The sequence below is a fragment of the Sapajus apella genome, unplaced genomic scaffold (assembly GCF_009761245.1).
Source record: "Sapajus apella isolate SASKATOON/1434 unplaced genomic scaffold, GSC_monkey_1.0 scaffold95, whole genome shotgun sequence".
NCBI lineage: Eukaryota > Metazoa > Chordata > Mammalia > Primates > Cebidae > Sapajus > Sapajus apella.
The window spans coordinates 7,846,990-7,862,403 of NW_022437035.1; the positions used below are offsets into that span (position 1 = coordinate 7,846,990).

General features: G+C 55.3%; 1 protein-coding gene and 1 long non-coding RNA gene across 6 annotated transcripts in view; both read right to left on the reverse strand.

Moving 5' to 3' along the window:
* Positions 1-15,414, reverse strand: part of LOC116535494 — a 28,185-nt gene that overhangs the window by 6,167 nt on the left and 6,604 nt on the right. The window contains exon 2 of the long non-coding RNA XR_004262228.1: positions 11,776-11,799. This is a non-coding gene — a long non-coding RNA (uncharacterized LOC116535494). The remainder of the gene's footprint in view (positions 1-11,775; positions 11,800-15,414) is intronic.
* Positions 1-15,414, reverse strand: part of PISD (phosphatidylserine decarboxylase) — a 31,739-nt gene that overhangs the window by 2,779 nt on the left and 13,546 nt on the right. Inside the window, exons 1-5 of one of the 5 annotated variants that reach the window (XM_032256592.1) lie at positions 9,162-9,204; positions 4,497-4,750; positions 2,357-2,522; positions 335-571; positions 17-155 (exon numbers count right to left, since the gene is read on the reverse strand). In XM_032256592.1, the coding sequence (XP_032112483.1) occupies positions 17-155; positions 335-571; positions 2,357-2,522; positions 4,497-4,549 (595 nt within the window). In that variant the 5' untranslated portion in view covers positions 4,550-4,750; positions 9,162-9,204. The other 4 variants (XM_032256590.1, XM_032256591.1, XM_032256588.1 and 1 more) reach the window with 4 other exon arrangements.

Here is a 15,414-nt window from a genome sequence, read left to right on the forward strand (position 1 = left end):
CTGTGCAGTGACCCACCTGGTGGGAAGGGCAGGTCCTCTGTGCAGGTGCGTGGGCCCAGGAATGACTCCAGGGAGTAGGTGACCCCCTTTACCTGCTCTACCTCGCAGTTCTTCACCTGCCCAAAGTTGAGGATCCTTCCATCCGATGGGCTGATCTGGAAGGGCAGGAGGGCCTTGGTGTCAGGGAGTGCAGGAGACAGCCTCCCCTTCCCCTTGTCATCCTGCCCCTTCCAGATATGCTGGAGATGGGGGGTGCTGTGCTGGGCAGGGGAGGCCCAGCTGTGGAGTCAGGAAAAAGTCTCATTTCTTGCAGGAAGAAAGGGTGAGGCCTTACCACACTGTGCAGGCCACAGACAGGCCGGGCCTGTGGCTTCAGCTTGCGCCGGAAGAACTCGCTGAGGTTGCGGTAGTGATGCAGGTCCTCCACAGCCGCCTCTTTCATGTTCACCCCGAAGGTCCAGATGTACAGGCTATAGACAGGCCTACGCAGCCAGTGTGGCAGCTCCACCTGGTTGAGGCGGCCCCAGGCCCGTGACAGCAAACGTGTCGGCACTGACTTGTACAAAGCCACCTGCAGGCCACAGGGCATGGGGCTGAGGTGACCACACTGCCCCAGCTCAAAGAGCTCAAGCGCTGTCATTAGCCCACCTCCCACTTCAGGAGAGAATCTGCGCCCCACAAAGGCCACCAGGGCCCAGGTACCCCACGCTGCTTTTGTGATGTGGCTGTTTATCACTGGGAACCAGACTGTACCTGCCAACTCCTGCCACACAGTGCTCGGTTTACATACAACTCGAGTGGTTTTCATCATTTGATGCAAAAGTCAAATAGCAACTGCTCCAGGCCCAAAGCAAGAGACGGCCAGCAGTCTTACTTTTTAAAGTAGGGGTTGGAAATGGATTTGACCCTAACTACAGTGTGTGACCCTAGCCACGGTGACCCCAGTATCACAGTGTGTGGGGAGGTGATGGGCGTCTTGCCAGTCACTGCCCATATCCCAGGCCACTAGAAAAAGGAGGCGGCTCCCAGGTGCGTGGAAAAAGTCTACAGCCCAAAGTATGTCCCTCTTAACAGGAAGTGAGGACACCCTGAGCACCAACATCAGGGATTTTCAGACGTAGACCTGCATTATCACTGTCACCTGGGCCTGAGCTGCAGACCCAGGGTCCACAGCCCCTCAATGTCCAGCCAGCCCTCTGAGGGCTTGGACGAAGCCAGTCGGAGAAGCCCAGCCCTGCTGAGCCCCACCTTGGCCCCACGGCTGGCTTTATGTTCAGTGTTCTGCTGTGACGTGAGTCAGGACATAAAGCTGTCTGCACCTGGGGTTCCTCCCAAGAGGCAAAGGGAAGTCATTCCCTCTGTTCTCTCTTCCTCCAGGGAAGCCTGCAGCAGCTGAAGACAGACGATGGTCTGGGGACAGGCAATGGGTCCCACGAGTTGGTCCCAGAGCCCTCTAGCAGGGCCAGGTACCCAGGAAGTGGCAGCCTCTCAAACTTCAGGTGCTGCTGCCACTGTAGAAACTGCCTCTAATGGGCAACTGCTGCTTCTCTAAACACAACAAAGACACCAACTCCCCAAGGTGTAAAAGTGATTTTACTCCACTTTTGAACACCTCTCCAAGGTAAAAAATTAGCAGCTCCCAGAGAGCTGCTCTTACCCCTCTCAGCTGATGCTGTCATGCAGAAGGGCTGTGTGAGCCCCGGCCCTTCCCAGGCACAGGCTGGACCCTGAGCTAATATCCAGGATGCCTCAATGCCCCTGAGCTCCAGTGACACCCACCTGAATGTCAAAGGCCCAGGAACAGGGTTTCCTCGGGGCCAACCAGCCTGGGAAGCCAAGGGCAAGAGCGAGCTCTCTAGGGACCAGGAGGGGCCAGGTCAGTTCCCTTGCACAATCCTGGAATAGGCTTCTGGGTTCCGTTCACCCTAAGGGACCCAAACAAACTCCATCTTTCCTGAACCACCCCTCCGGCATCCCAGAATTAGTTTGGCTTCTGCTCAAAATCACCTCTAAGCTTTTTTCTGCCCGAACACAGAAAAGTCAGAGACAGACACCATTTTCTGAATCCCCAGACTGGGTTCCTTCCAGAACCAGAGCCCCAAATGGCAGACACAAGGCAGGCTACGGGAGTGGACAGGGCATGGCAGGCCCTGGAAGTCACTCTTTCACAGCCCAGGTAGTGGCCTTCTCAAAAGCTGCCCTGCCCTTGCCCACCAATGAACCTTGCAACCCTGACCCACTGAAGATATAGCTATGACATATGTTCTGACAGCCCATCTCCTCCTTGGTCTCTCCAGCACCTCAACCTCAGGCCTGCCCGGGGGGAGGTCCGAGCCACGGGGCTGCGCACACTTACCCTGCTCACAGGCCTCCATCCCACCCGGCTGAGCGGTCTGAGGGCGCCGAAAGGCAGGAGGTAGTAGAGGACGGTCAAGGGCCAGGAGCGCAGTTTCAGAGCGGGTCTGGACATGCAGCTCAGCTGCCCCAGCCTCCGCCTCAGGGCCAGCTGGGGGAAGTGCAACCTGCAAGGCACAGGTCCACACAGAGCCAGGTCAGTGGCCAGCCTCTGGGCGGGACCCAGGAGGTTGCCACCTGCACCCGGGGCAGAACCCCTCCTGTCTGCCCACCCTCGGCAAGCTGCCTCGCTGTGGGGTGATGGACCCCGGCAAGCACTGGCTATACCGCCTTGTCCCAATCCCATTCTGATTTGGGTTGGGCTGCCTCTGGCTGGCAGACTCATTTCCCAGATTCTCCCACCCGCCAGCAAGCTGGGGAGGCTGGGAACGTGGGGGCAGCTGTGGGGAACCTCAGCTGCAGCAGCTCCCAGCGAGGGCCTCCAGGCCCAATCACCTGGGCCCAGGGAGGGGAGTAGGGTGCAGGGCCTGCCTCGCATCTCTCAGCCTCCACGGCCCTGGAGAGTGGGCCCCAGGGGTCAGCTCTACTGCACGGGCACGGGCACTGGCACTGGCACAGCAGTGTGTAGCACTGAGAAGCTGCGACCCAGCCAGCTGGGTAACCATCTGCTGAGTCTTCTGCTACCATCCTTTGCGGGATCTGGGATATTCTTTTCATGGTTCCAGGCCCCGTTTCCTCATCTGCTAACTTAAGGGACCATGACCCGACAAGATCTCGAAAGGAGTACTTACACCTCCACACACCCCACCACACAGCTACGGCTCCATCCATTTGCATGGTCTTTCTATAACAGCCCAGGTTCTCCAAAACCCATCCACAGTTTTGTGAACAAAACCTCCCCACCACAAGCTCTCAAGCCACCTGCCTACTCTGCTAGGGCCACACAGACACATACACATACACGACCCAAGCCCCTCCTTTCAGCAAAGGCAGACACACACACATACACAGACACACAATCCCTCTCCTTTCAGCAAAGGTGAACACACACACACACACACGACCCCCCTCCTTTCTGCAAAAGTGGACACACACACACACCCCAAGCCCCTCCTTTCTGCAAAGGTGGGGACACACACACACACACACACACGACCCAAGCTCCTCCTTTCTGCAAAGGTGGGCAGGCCTCTCCCCAGCATCCCAGCATAAATGCAGGGCAGTCAGCAGGGGCTCAGCTTCACCAGAGCCACAGGGCCTTTCCATTAGAACCCTGGCCTCCTGAGCCAAAACAAGGCCCACCCCATCCTGCCCATGCCTAGGCCTAGCAAATGCTCCTGAGGCCCAGGGTAGCCTGCAGGACACCACATTGCCATCCATTCAGAATGTCCCCAGGCCTGTTTCCTCATCTGCAAAGTGACTGCATTTGGCTAATCTACTGCTGCCATCTGGGACTGTGCTCTCAAGAGAAGCTGACTCCTCTCTCCCAGTTGCTGAGCAAACCAAGGAACAAAGCGGCATTTCAGCTGATAGCAGCAGCAGAGCAGACGGGAGAGGCAAGCCGGCAGTGAGGCCCTGCTCAGTTCGGAGGCGGCTGCATCCACAGCTCCTGGGTGCCTGCTTTCTCTCCCATACCACCCAGTGTGTTTTTAAAAGGTCCAGGAAGGTGGCAGGGGCCAAGCAAAGACAAATCACTGCTCCCCTCTGGCTTCCCACCTGTCCTGCTCACTGCAGAAGTGCAGGGACCAATCCGAGAAGAGCTGCACCCCTCCTCCCAGCAGGAAGGGGGATGGGGAAGCCTCTCTGGGGGGGGGGGGGGGGGGGGCACAGAGGCAAGGATCTGGGGTGGGAGGAGGGGGCCTGGAAACACCAGGGTGGGGAAGACGGCAGGCATGAGGTCTGAGACCCACTGGCTGCCTCCCCCTGCTGGGCCCTCCTCCTGGTTGGAACCAAAGGTACCTGAAGCGGGCTCTCCGACTCAGGGCGCTCAGGCCCCCCAGGCCGGGCCCCTCCAGCCTCGGGGGCTGACCACCAGTCCCCTTGCCGCCACCTCCACTGCGAGGCCGCTGGATGTGAACTCTGACCTTCCGGAGGTCATGGCGGGGAGCCGTGGGGTTAGGGCGCGGTGGGCAGCATCTCACCATTTCGCCGCACGGAGCTCTGGTCCTCGCCGCGCCTCTGACTGACACATCATGGGCCGGCGCAGGGAGGGCGGGGCGAGGCTCACTCGCTCACTCCCTTTGTTTTCCTCTTTCCTCCCCTTCCCTGGAGCCAGAGGATCTCCTGTGCTGTCACTGCTTCAGGGCCTCTGCCTCCACGAGGCCGGTTGGTGGCGCCACTTCCTGGGATTGGTTCAGTCTCGGTGGCTCACAGGGTGCAGGTTAGAGGGTCAGGGCTATTGCAGACAGACAGGCACTGGTCACACACCTGCTCAGGTCACCTGCTCAGGGCTTGCAGCCCAGTGCAAAAGCCCCTGCACTTAAGCCCACTGTCCCCAGGCCTGGCAACCTGCATTGTCCCTGCTGCCTGGGGCTGAGCCAGCCTGCACTGCTCATCCTCTTCCTCAGCTGGCCTGGGGAGCAGCAGTGGGGCAAGGCCCTTGGGCTGCCTGATCCAGTAAGCCATGGCAGGGAAGGGACCAGCCAGTGCTGCCAGGGCTTCCAGGCACCTCTCAGCTCCAAACACACAAGGTGGGAACCTGAGCCGTGTACACCGGTCTGTGGTTTGGCCCCTCCCTCGCTAGGATCTGACCCATTTTCGATTCAGGTTACAAAGTAGCATCTGAAGATTAAGATGAGAGGGGAAGCCAGGAGAGGTGTCCTGGTGAGAACCTGGCCTCTTACCTGCTCCAGGTCTCTCCTCACCCCTCTGGCTTTGACCCCTCCACCAACACACACAAAATACATGGCTCCTTACTCCAGGCCTCCTCAGAAGCTGGGAACAGGCCAGGACCGCAGCCCAAACTAGTTCCACCCCTCTTTTTCTATCTTTGCTTCAGAAAACACTATCTGGGAGGACACGCCCGGTCCCTACAAAGCCTCTCCACACTGGCTTGCACAGATAGTGGAAGGACACGCCCAGCCCCTACAAAGCCTCTCCACATTGGCCTGCACAGATAGTGGCTGCTATCTCAGCCCAGGTAATCCAGACCCTCCAGGATATGGGCTAACAGGGGCCCGGCCTTCAACCCTGACCACTACTGCTCAAGAAGAGGGCAGACACCTGTCACCATCCTTAGATGATGAAATGTGGTTCCAAGAGCTGCTGCCTAAAGCAAAGAATGGGCCAGACAAAACCAGCACACTGTAAGCCCAGTTCAGACGTGGTTGTGGCCGCGCACAGTCAAACGTCTGACACCCTGGCAAACCCTCCTCAGCCAAAGAAGTGAACGTTCCACCTGGGCACCTGCCTGCAAGTCACCTAATCCCTGAGTATGGGATTCAGTGGCCTCTCGGAATAGGACAGTAAGGTGACTAAGATCTGGACACAAGCGTGGATTTCTCCCCCTGATCCAGGCAGTGTTGGGCTAGTTCAGGCCCCTCTCCTAAATGACTGGCGAGGACAGCTACGGCAGATGGGCCAGGCAGGAGGGCACCCATCCACCAGGCCTCACCCCGCAAACAGATACACACCAGCATCCTCCCCCGGGAAGATGCGGGCACCAAGAGATCGGCACCAGCACAAGAGGCCCATCCTGTCACCAGGCCCAGGCCCACGGCTCCACAGACACCCTGCTTCAGCCCTCCAGGGCCATGTCACTCCAATCACTCCACACATGTAGGGAGCACACACCCCACCCTCCCTGATCCACCAGGCTCCATGCTGGCCTCCTGCCAGCTGCCAGGGAAACAGAGGGGTGACAGCAGTCAAAGGTGAGCCTGGTGCCTGGTTCCAAAGGGGAGGCTCTTTCGCTGGTTGATAGAGTGCAGACTTGGAGCTGAGCTCACAGCCAGAATCCACAGGGAGGCAAGGATGGCCTTGTGGGGAGACGGAGAGGAGGGGCTTTGATGACACCAGCCTTCTGCCAGTTTTCCTCACTTACCTACCCTGTGGGACAGTGACCACCACAGCCCTGAATGTGTCAGATAGACATGAACCCACATAAACCCAGCTCAGCCAAAAACCTTGAGTTCACAAAGCAGGTTCCCCTGTGAAAACCTTGATGTTTCATTCTCCCATGGTGCTATGAGGGGCGGGGTCTGGCCTCCAGTCTCAGGGCACTACTGAAGAATTAAAGCACACGAGGCCAGGGGGCACGTCAGATGCCCATGAGGGAAAGGTGGGCCCTGGCTCAGAAGCTAGAGGAGGATGGCCCAAGGAGCTGCTGCCCTGGCCCTGCAGAGACTCTAAGAACCATCCTGAGAGGCCAGGCTGGGGCACCCCACCTGCAGGTACGCCCAGTGAGAGGCAGGGGGTCCCTGCCCATTCAGATCCTTGCTTTATCACTATTCTACCTCTTCTAAAACAGGCACCGAAACCAGGGTGTCTGTGCCTCCAAATCACCACCTGATGGCCCCAAAAGATCACCATGGAGTAGAATGAATCCAGCTTTGCCCCAGAACACAGGCTGGGCACCGTCTGACCCACTAAGAGCTGCAGGATGGAGGGAAGGGGCCCCTAGAGGTCACTGCCTTCTCAATTCCCAAGGGTAAAGCCACTTCGTTGGCCAGCAGTTTCTGGCCTCCTCATTTCAGAGCCCAGGTTGCCCTCTGCCTGTGACAACCCTGGGACCCCAAGCCAGAGATTTTATCCTCTGGCTGTCTGAGGGTGACATGGAGAGGGAGCCTCAGGCCCTAGATGAGGAACTTGCAAGAAGGGTACCCAGAATCCAGGAAGCACTGACACTTTCCCTCCCATGCCTCAAAGACACTCTGTGGAGATGAGTTTAGGGTTGTGATCAGTAGGACTTTAATGTCATTACATGGCCCGAGGGCCAGTCACCTGCAACAGGAGAACTCAGAGCACTTTGTGGCTGGTGACAACCTGGTCACTGCAATCCTGGCTGCCTTCCTCCACCTCCACCCTGAGAGCAGGGAAAGGCCTTGGCAAGTCACAGGTACTAAGTCTTGGTTTGTACATCTGGAAAATGGGAAAGGAAATTCCTCCTGCCCACCCCCTTGTGGCTCAGCGCACAGCTGCAACCATGGCCCGGAACAACTGCTCAGAAACCCCACTTTCACCCAGGAGCTTGACGCTGCCTCACCTTACCCTGCAGACCTGGCTTCAACACCTCACCTCTCTTTCCAACAAAAAGTCAACCCCACACTCTGGTGGGGGCAGGGGTTTCCACCACAGGGAAGACGGAAATAAAAGGGGCTTAGGTGGCAGTTCTAAAACAGGAACCCAAACCTTGGGGGCAGTGACTGGCCTTGCGAGTAGGAAGCAATGGCTGATAGGACCATATGGGGGACTGGGGACCACCTCTGCCAGGACATGCTGTTCTGGGGATCCATACCAGACCAAGAAGGCAGTGTCCTCGCCCATCCCTCACCAACCGGGGTGAAGACCACAGTACCCTCCCTCAGCCGAATGGAAGTCGATGCATGGACCCAGGCCAAGCAGCAGTTACTACAGGTGTGGGTTGGGGCGTACAAGCATGTGTGCATGCAGGGGTGGGGGTGTGAGTGTAGGTGCAAGGGTGTGAGCATGCCGGATATGTGTGTAGGTGCGAGGGTGTGTTCATATAGGTGTGCATGTATAGGTGTGAAGGCATGTGCAGGTAAGGGTGTGAGAGTGTGTGCGCAGGGGTGTGTAGGTGAGGGTGTGTGTGTAGGTGTAAGGTTGTGTGTGCGGTGTTGGTGTGTGTGGGTGTAGGGGTGTAAGTGCAAAGGTGTGTTATGCATACAGGTGGTGTGTGTGTAGGTGTGAGGGTGTGCATGTAGGTGGTATGTGTATAGGTATGGGTGTGTGTAGGTGCAGGGGTGTGGAGCTTCAGGGTGTGTGTAGGTGGGGGGCCGTGCACTCCCCCCAGGGGGCGATGGGCTTTCTCCCCAGCTCAGTTGAGGCATGGCCACCCGGCAGTAGCTTTCGTCCAGTGGGGCGACAACCCTGCCTTCCCTGCGTTCCAGGGCTAGAAGCAGGCAAACTTCCCAAGCAGGGGCCCTGGGAAAATGGTCCTCCCTGGGCGTCACGGACCAGGGAGCAAAGAGAAGGGCCCAGAGGCGCCTTTCGGGCACAGTCAGTGGCAGGCAGCCCCGGGAAGAGGGCAAGCAGGACTCGCAGGGATCTGTCCCAGCTGCCCAAAGACACAGAACCTCTTCTCAGACAACTCTGGGTGCTGTGGGGAAACCGGCTCTGGGCAGAGGCAGCGAGCCTGCCACCTGCCTCCCTGGCCCTCAGGCGCTGACCCGCCCGACCCGGCGCTGCCCTCTTCCCAGGTGCCCTGACCCCAGGCTCGGCAGCACGGAGGAGACTGGAGCTTTCAGGGCCTGAGGCGCCCCAGCCCGGGCCCCCACAATGCCAGCCAGCACCCCCTCACTTCCCGCAACTGCCTCACTTCCCGTAAGCCCCGCACTTCCCGCACCCGCCCCAGGCAGGAGATGGACGTGGAGGAAGTGATCTCACGCAGCCGGGGCCGTGCCCACGAGGGGAGGGAAAAGCCCACAACTCGCTCAAGGCTGTCCAAAGGGCTCCTCAGGCCGGGGCCGCATCGTCGCAGCTAGGAGGACCAACTGACGACCGAACGCGCTAGAAGGGCACCTCCACCCGGGACTGGTCCTCTGAGCAGGTGGGGCGGGGCGGGGCGCCTCCCTGAGAAGTCACCTGTGGCTCCTGGTCAGGCCGGGGCACCGGCTCCACTCGCTCACTCTCAGGTGGCTCCAGCTTCCGGGATCCAACTCCCCGGAGGCGCTCCCAGAGCCGGGAAGCCTTGAGGCGAGTGGGCGGGGCCCAGGCTCCAGCCACTCAGACTACCAGGGGCGGGGGCAGGAGGCCGACCCCAGCCACCCTTAAAGCCGCAGCTCCCTCGGAGACCCAGTCCTGCAGCTCCGTCAGCCCAACCTCAGGGCCCCTTTAAGAGGAAGGGCCAAGGCTGGGGAGAAGGGGAAGGGCAGCGGGCACCAGCTCTGCCTGGTCACGGTCACGGTAGGACCCCTGCTCAGGCAGCAAGGTGGGCCTGGCTGCTCCCAAGGGATACCTCCTGCCTGTCCTCGGTCTCTGTGCGCTGGTCTGTGAGCCTCCTGTCCCCATCCCGTGGCTGGCCTCCCAGAGCAGCTGCCTTCCCTCACCACCCCCCACCCAACACTAGGCGAACGCAGGACCCCACGTGCTGCTGTCTTCACTGAGGACCAGCTTCTTCACTGGACTGAACAGAAAGCTACCCCTGCTAGTCCTGGAAGCTCCGGAGAAGGCAAAATCCTTGATCTTTCCCACACCCCATCCTGAAGCTACAAGGCTGCTCCCACCCCCACCTTCTTGCCTTCCAGGCACGCACACCCCTGACTCCAAAACTGATGTAGACCAGTAAACAGGGACACCCATGAACAAGGTCCAACCGCCCCAGCCTAGAGCACACAGGCCTCCCTGCTTCACTACTAGGACGCAAATCCCATGGGGATGATGTGTGCTGTGTCTTCCCACCCCACTAGAGGACCCTAGTCTGCGGGTCAGCAGCCCACCCCATACCCACACAGTGCCAGGCACCCAACAAGCATTCAGCCTACATGGGATAGGACCAATCAGCTTAACTCTTTTAGGAGAGGGGAAAAGCCTGAGGGGGATCACCATTCAACCAAAGAAAGGGTGTGGCATTAAGTAGCCTCATTCACATCTGTGGGCGCAACTGAGCACCCGCATCCCCTATTCCATGGCAAGATAGCCTTGGAAGTCTCAAGTCTCCTCATTCTGAGCCACTGAACGGGATACAATTCCAGCTCCTTCTCACCACTGAGATCTTTGTTTCTAAAACAACTAAGGTTTGGGGCCAGGCATGGTGGCTCTTGCCTGTAATCCTAGCACTTTGGGAGCCAAGGTGGGAGGATCACTTCAGCTCAGGAGTTCGAGACCAGCATGGACAACATAGTGAGACCTTTGTCTTTCTTTTTTTTAAAACCAAAAATAAAATAAGGTTTGGAACAGGAGGAGAGGGCCTGTAGGGCTTGTGGAGAAATTGGGCGATGGACCAAGCCTGGAATAGGACCTAAAGGCGTGCAGTCACAGCCCCACAAACCTATCATCTTTACCTGGATCAGCCCAAGCAAGTGCTGCATGACAAGCCACAGCCCTGAGATGCCGGGGAGGAAGACAGACAGAGTCCTCCTTCATGGACTTCCATGATCTTTCACATCTACAGTGCACCCATGGGAACAGGGAGGCAGAGGTGAACAAGGCATAGTGCAAACCCTAAGGGCCGCAGAATTTGGTACAGGGGTGGCAGATACCTTAAACACAGCTGCTCCTAATATTCTCCTGTCCAGACAGCACTACAGATCTTCAAACAGTGTCGTCACAACACTGATGAGAAAAAAAATCTATTCCAGCCAGGGCTACTGTCTGTGTGGAGTGTGCACGTTCTCCCCATGTCTGCATGGGTGTTCTCTGAGCACCCTACTTTCCTTCACATCCCAAAGCTGTGCACATCAGGCTCACTGGTGTGTGTAAATGGTCCCAGTCCGAGTGTGTGTGGGTGTGGGTGTGCACTGCCATGGGAAGGCGTCCTGTCCAGGGCTGGTTTCCACCTTGTGCTGGGCCCTGAGCTGCTGGGATAGGATCTAGCCACCTGCAACCCTGAACTGCAGTAATTAGGTAAATAATGATCTAACTTGTTTTTATTAATCTTTCATAAATGCATGTATAGCTCACATTTCAATGGTTAATATTAGAAATGTTTGGGGTCTTGAAAAGTTCAGTGATGTTTTTGTGGTCAGAAACATCCACAGGAACTTAACTCTTGCTTATGTCAATTCGCCTTTGGTAAAACTGGTTTCATTCTACAATGCTTTGCTTAAAGGTGAAGATCCCAAAAACCTATCATCAAGATTGAAAGCTTAGTGTAACTGATCCCAGCATTCTCAGAGCCTCAAAGAAACTTCAGACCCCTTCCCACCTCAGCTCCAAGGAAACACCATATGATATGGGATAAAAAGCAGTTAAAACACAAAAAGATGTTGATGCAAAATCCTAGCACCACGAACTTTCAGAACTGGAAAGACCCTGGAAGACCACTGTGACTTTCTCAAAGCTTCTAGTACTTACCAGGCCACATGTCCCTGGGCACAGAACAAAACCATGTCCCAGTTAGACCAGGGAAGAAAGATCTGTAAGGGAAAGCCAGATTGTGCACATATTCTACCTCCCATATTCTGAGAGATCTCTGGGACTCCCACACTCTTCCCTGTGGAATAGCCAGCTCTGCTAAACTGCATCTACCAGCATTGCTTTTTAACCATTCTAAGGCAGATCGGTGTTTAAAAATCTATAAACCAGGCCAGGTGTGGTGGCTCACGCCTGTAATGCCATCATTTTGGGAGGCTGAGGTGAGTGGATCTCCTGAGGTCAAGAGATTGAGACCAGCCTGGCCAACATGGTGAAACCCCATCTCTACTAAAAATACAAAAATTAGCTGGGTGTGGTGGTGGGCACCTGTAGTCCCAGCTACTTGGGAGGCTGAGGCAGGAGAATCGATTGAACTTGGCAGGCGGAGGCTGCAGTGAGCCAAGATCACACCATTGCCCTCCAGCCTGGGCAACAAGAGTAAAACTCTGTCTCAAAGAAAAACAAAAACATAAACCACTCCACAAGTCAGCCAAGATTAGTACTTTCCCACCTTCCAAACAGACTTCCACCACATATATTTTCAGTGAGGGAAATGCCTCTGGATTTCAAACAACCATTTACAGTGAATTTCCTTAGGAAAAAAAAATTCTCTGGAAATGTACTTTCCTACCTTGTATTTATTTCCTTCAGGCCATGCAGTCCTTTATTTCCACTCCTCCCACTCTGTTAGGACTCCCTCGGGTGGGAGTGCCACCTAGTGTCACTGTAAGGCTCTGCAGGCTCCCAGGCCACCTGCAGAGGGAGGCCTCCCTGCCTCAGTCAACCCACCTGTATTCTCTGCCAGGTCCCAGCTATGTGAATTTCATACACTACCTCTAGAGGGATGCCCTATGCCAGGGAACAGAAGGTAGCTGCGGAACAGGGGTGGCAGGTGTCCTCAGCTAATCCTCATTTCCTGGCTCTTGGCTAATTCTCATTCCCTGAGGGCTAATTCTCATTCCCAAAGCCCCCTCAAGGAAGATGGCTAGTGTCCTAACGGCTAGTACAAGAAACCACAGGCAGGCATCAGCCTCCCAGATGTCTGGGCAGAGAGGCCCAGCAATCACAAAGCGCCTTCAGGCTATTTCTCCACACACCAGATTCTCCTATCCCTGCCCAACTCCCTGCTAGTGTTTGAGAATGGTTTTTAGCAGTCCCACTGTGAGATGTCCCGGATACTCCTAGTCCATTCAGAGCCCCACCAGCAGCTCCCCCAAGGACGCTGCCCAGGTACTGAGGAAGGGTAGACTGAGGTGGAATAAAGAAAAAGTGCAGCCGGACGCGGTGGCTCACACCTGTAATCCCAGCACTTTGGAAGGCCAAGGGGGGCGGATCACCTGAGGTCAGGAGATCAAGACCATCCTGGCGAACACAGTGAAACCCCGTCTCTACTAAAAATACAAAAATCAGCTGAGTGTGGTGGTGTGAACGTGTAGTCCCAGCTACTTGGGAGGCTGAGGCAGGAGAATCGCCTGAACCCAGGAGGTGGAGGTTGCAGTGAGCCAAGATCACGCTACTGCACTCCAGCCTAGGCAACAGAGTGAGACTCTGTCTCGAAAAGAAAAGAAAAGAAACACACACACACACACACACAATCAACAACAACAAAAAACTTCTCATGAGCTTCTCCTGTCCTCATGAGCACACTATAAGATGGTTCTCTTGTCCCTATTTCACAGACAGCGAAATTGAGGCTAGCAGCCAACTGGTCGCCTAGTTGGAATTCTATTCGACTATGCTCTTTTCTCTGCATGATTCATTACTATGTTAATTTAAAGTCCAAATCCTTTAGCAGACACCATCCAGGTTCCCTGAAATAAGGAACAACAGAATAACGTCTCAAGTTAAAATTAGGTGCCGCAGGGGTTGATCGTTCTTCCCCTGTTCGTGGTCTTCCAGACTTTCTAGTTCCAGGAACTCATCTGGAGTGTCTGTACAGGTCACAGAGGTTACCATGCATCCATGGTGCCATCAGTCAGCCTAAAAGACCTTACAGGCAGGTCCCATGAGATCATGCATTGGCGAGGACAGGAAGAGCGGAAAGGCACAGTGGAAGCGTCCAGCTGTGACCTTGGAGCAGCTGAAGAGGCAGCAGTGGCTCAGGCTAGGAGGTGGCAAGAGGTGGGTGGGATCAGTGATAGCTAGGGAATTTCAGTGACCTCCAGAAATTCAGGAGCGTGAGCTGCTCTGAGATACCTAAAGGTGGAAGTCATAGGAGGGGCTGAGGGATCAGAAGTTTCCTCTCTTTACCTGATTATGTCTTACTCAATCTTTAAAAGCCAGTTCCAAGGACATTTCTCAAAGTGTTATTTTATTTTTTCGGAACTGGGTCATCTTCCTTCAAGCTCCCCAAGCTCCCAGAGCTCTTACCTTATTGCAATACGGTCCTCTGTCTTGTACTTTGGCTCTCTTTGGTCTTATTTTCCCAGTTAATTTTCCTAGACCAGAAGTGCCTGTGTTAGGTCCCTTTCTCCTTTTTACATTCAGTATCTCCTAGATCCTACACTTATCAAGAGAAGAGACCCCGTTTCAGAATCTTGCCCACAATCTGGCCAGAACGCTTCACACCGTAATGACACGGTGATTCTTGTCTCCTCTTCCTCCACATCCTCCTTCTCTTCCTTCACCTGCTCCTCCTCTTCTTCCACCTCCCCGCTTCCTCCTCCTCCTCCTCCTCCCTTTTTCTCCTTCCTCTTTTTCCTTCTCTTCTTCCTCCTCCTCCTTCTCCCTCTAGTTCTCCTTCTTCTTCCTCTTCTTTTTTATTTTTATTTTTTAGAGACAGAGGCTTGCTTTGTTGCCCAGGATAGAGTGCAGTGATGTGATCAGAGCTCACAGCAGCCTCAATCTCCTGGGCTCGAGCAACCCTCCCACTTCAGCCTCTCAAGTAGCTGGGACTACAGGCACACAATGCTATGCCCAGCTAATTTATTTTATTTTTCATAGAGATGGGGTCTCACTATGCTGCCTAGACTGGTCTTAAACTCCTGACCTCAAGGGATCCTCCCACTCCAGCCTTCCAAAGTACCGAGATTCCAGGTGTGAGCTACTACACCAAGCCATGATATTGTTTTTGAATGAATGAATGAATGCCTAATGAAGGAAGTCAGATGGAGACCAGATCAGGGAACAGAAAGGAGTTCTCATTGGTTCTGCAGCAAAGAAATCACTGCGGCTTTGACTCCACTGCAGCCTTATTTTCCCAGGAGGGTGTTAAGTCTTGCTCATATTGCGAGAACCAAGAGATGGGGGGAGGGAGACAGCCAGTGCTTGTGCATCCATTCACATCAGAGGAAATGCCCTTGACAGGGTCAAACTGGTGCCTGCTGGGCATGGCCTTGGGTACTTGTCATTCCCAAGGCATTCCCCTGAATCAGAAGCAGGGGATGCAGGGAAAGGCACTCATCTCAGAGGCTAGGGATGGAGGGAAAGACTTGTCTCCGAGGCTAGAGGATGGAGGGAAGGGGTGGGGAGCACTGTGGCCAGAGACAGCACCTAGGCCGACTAATTAAACCCTTTGGTATCTGGCCCCCTCCAGCACAAGCAGATTCTCACTGCTGAATCAGCTTCCTGCCAAAACGAGACTCATACTCTTTTTTTTTTCCTGCTTGATTTGCTTAATGGAAGCTGACAGTGAAGTTCAGCCCTGATTGTCAGATTTCAGTAGGAACCTCAAGAGGGGAGAAGGCAGCAGACATTTGAGGAATAAAAATAGCACACATAATGAGATCCTTTATTTAGCTGAACCACTTCTTTAATATTTCACCTCTCTCTCTCTCTCTCTCTCTCTCTCTCTCTCTCTCTCTCACA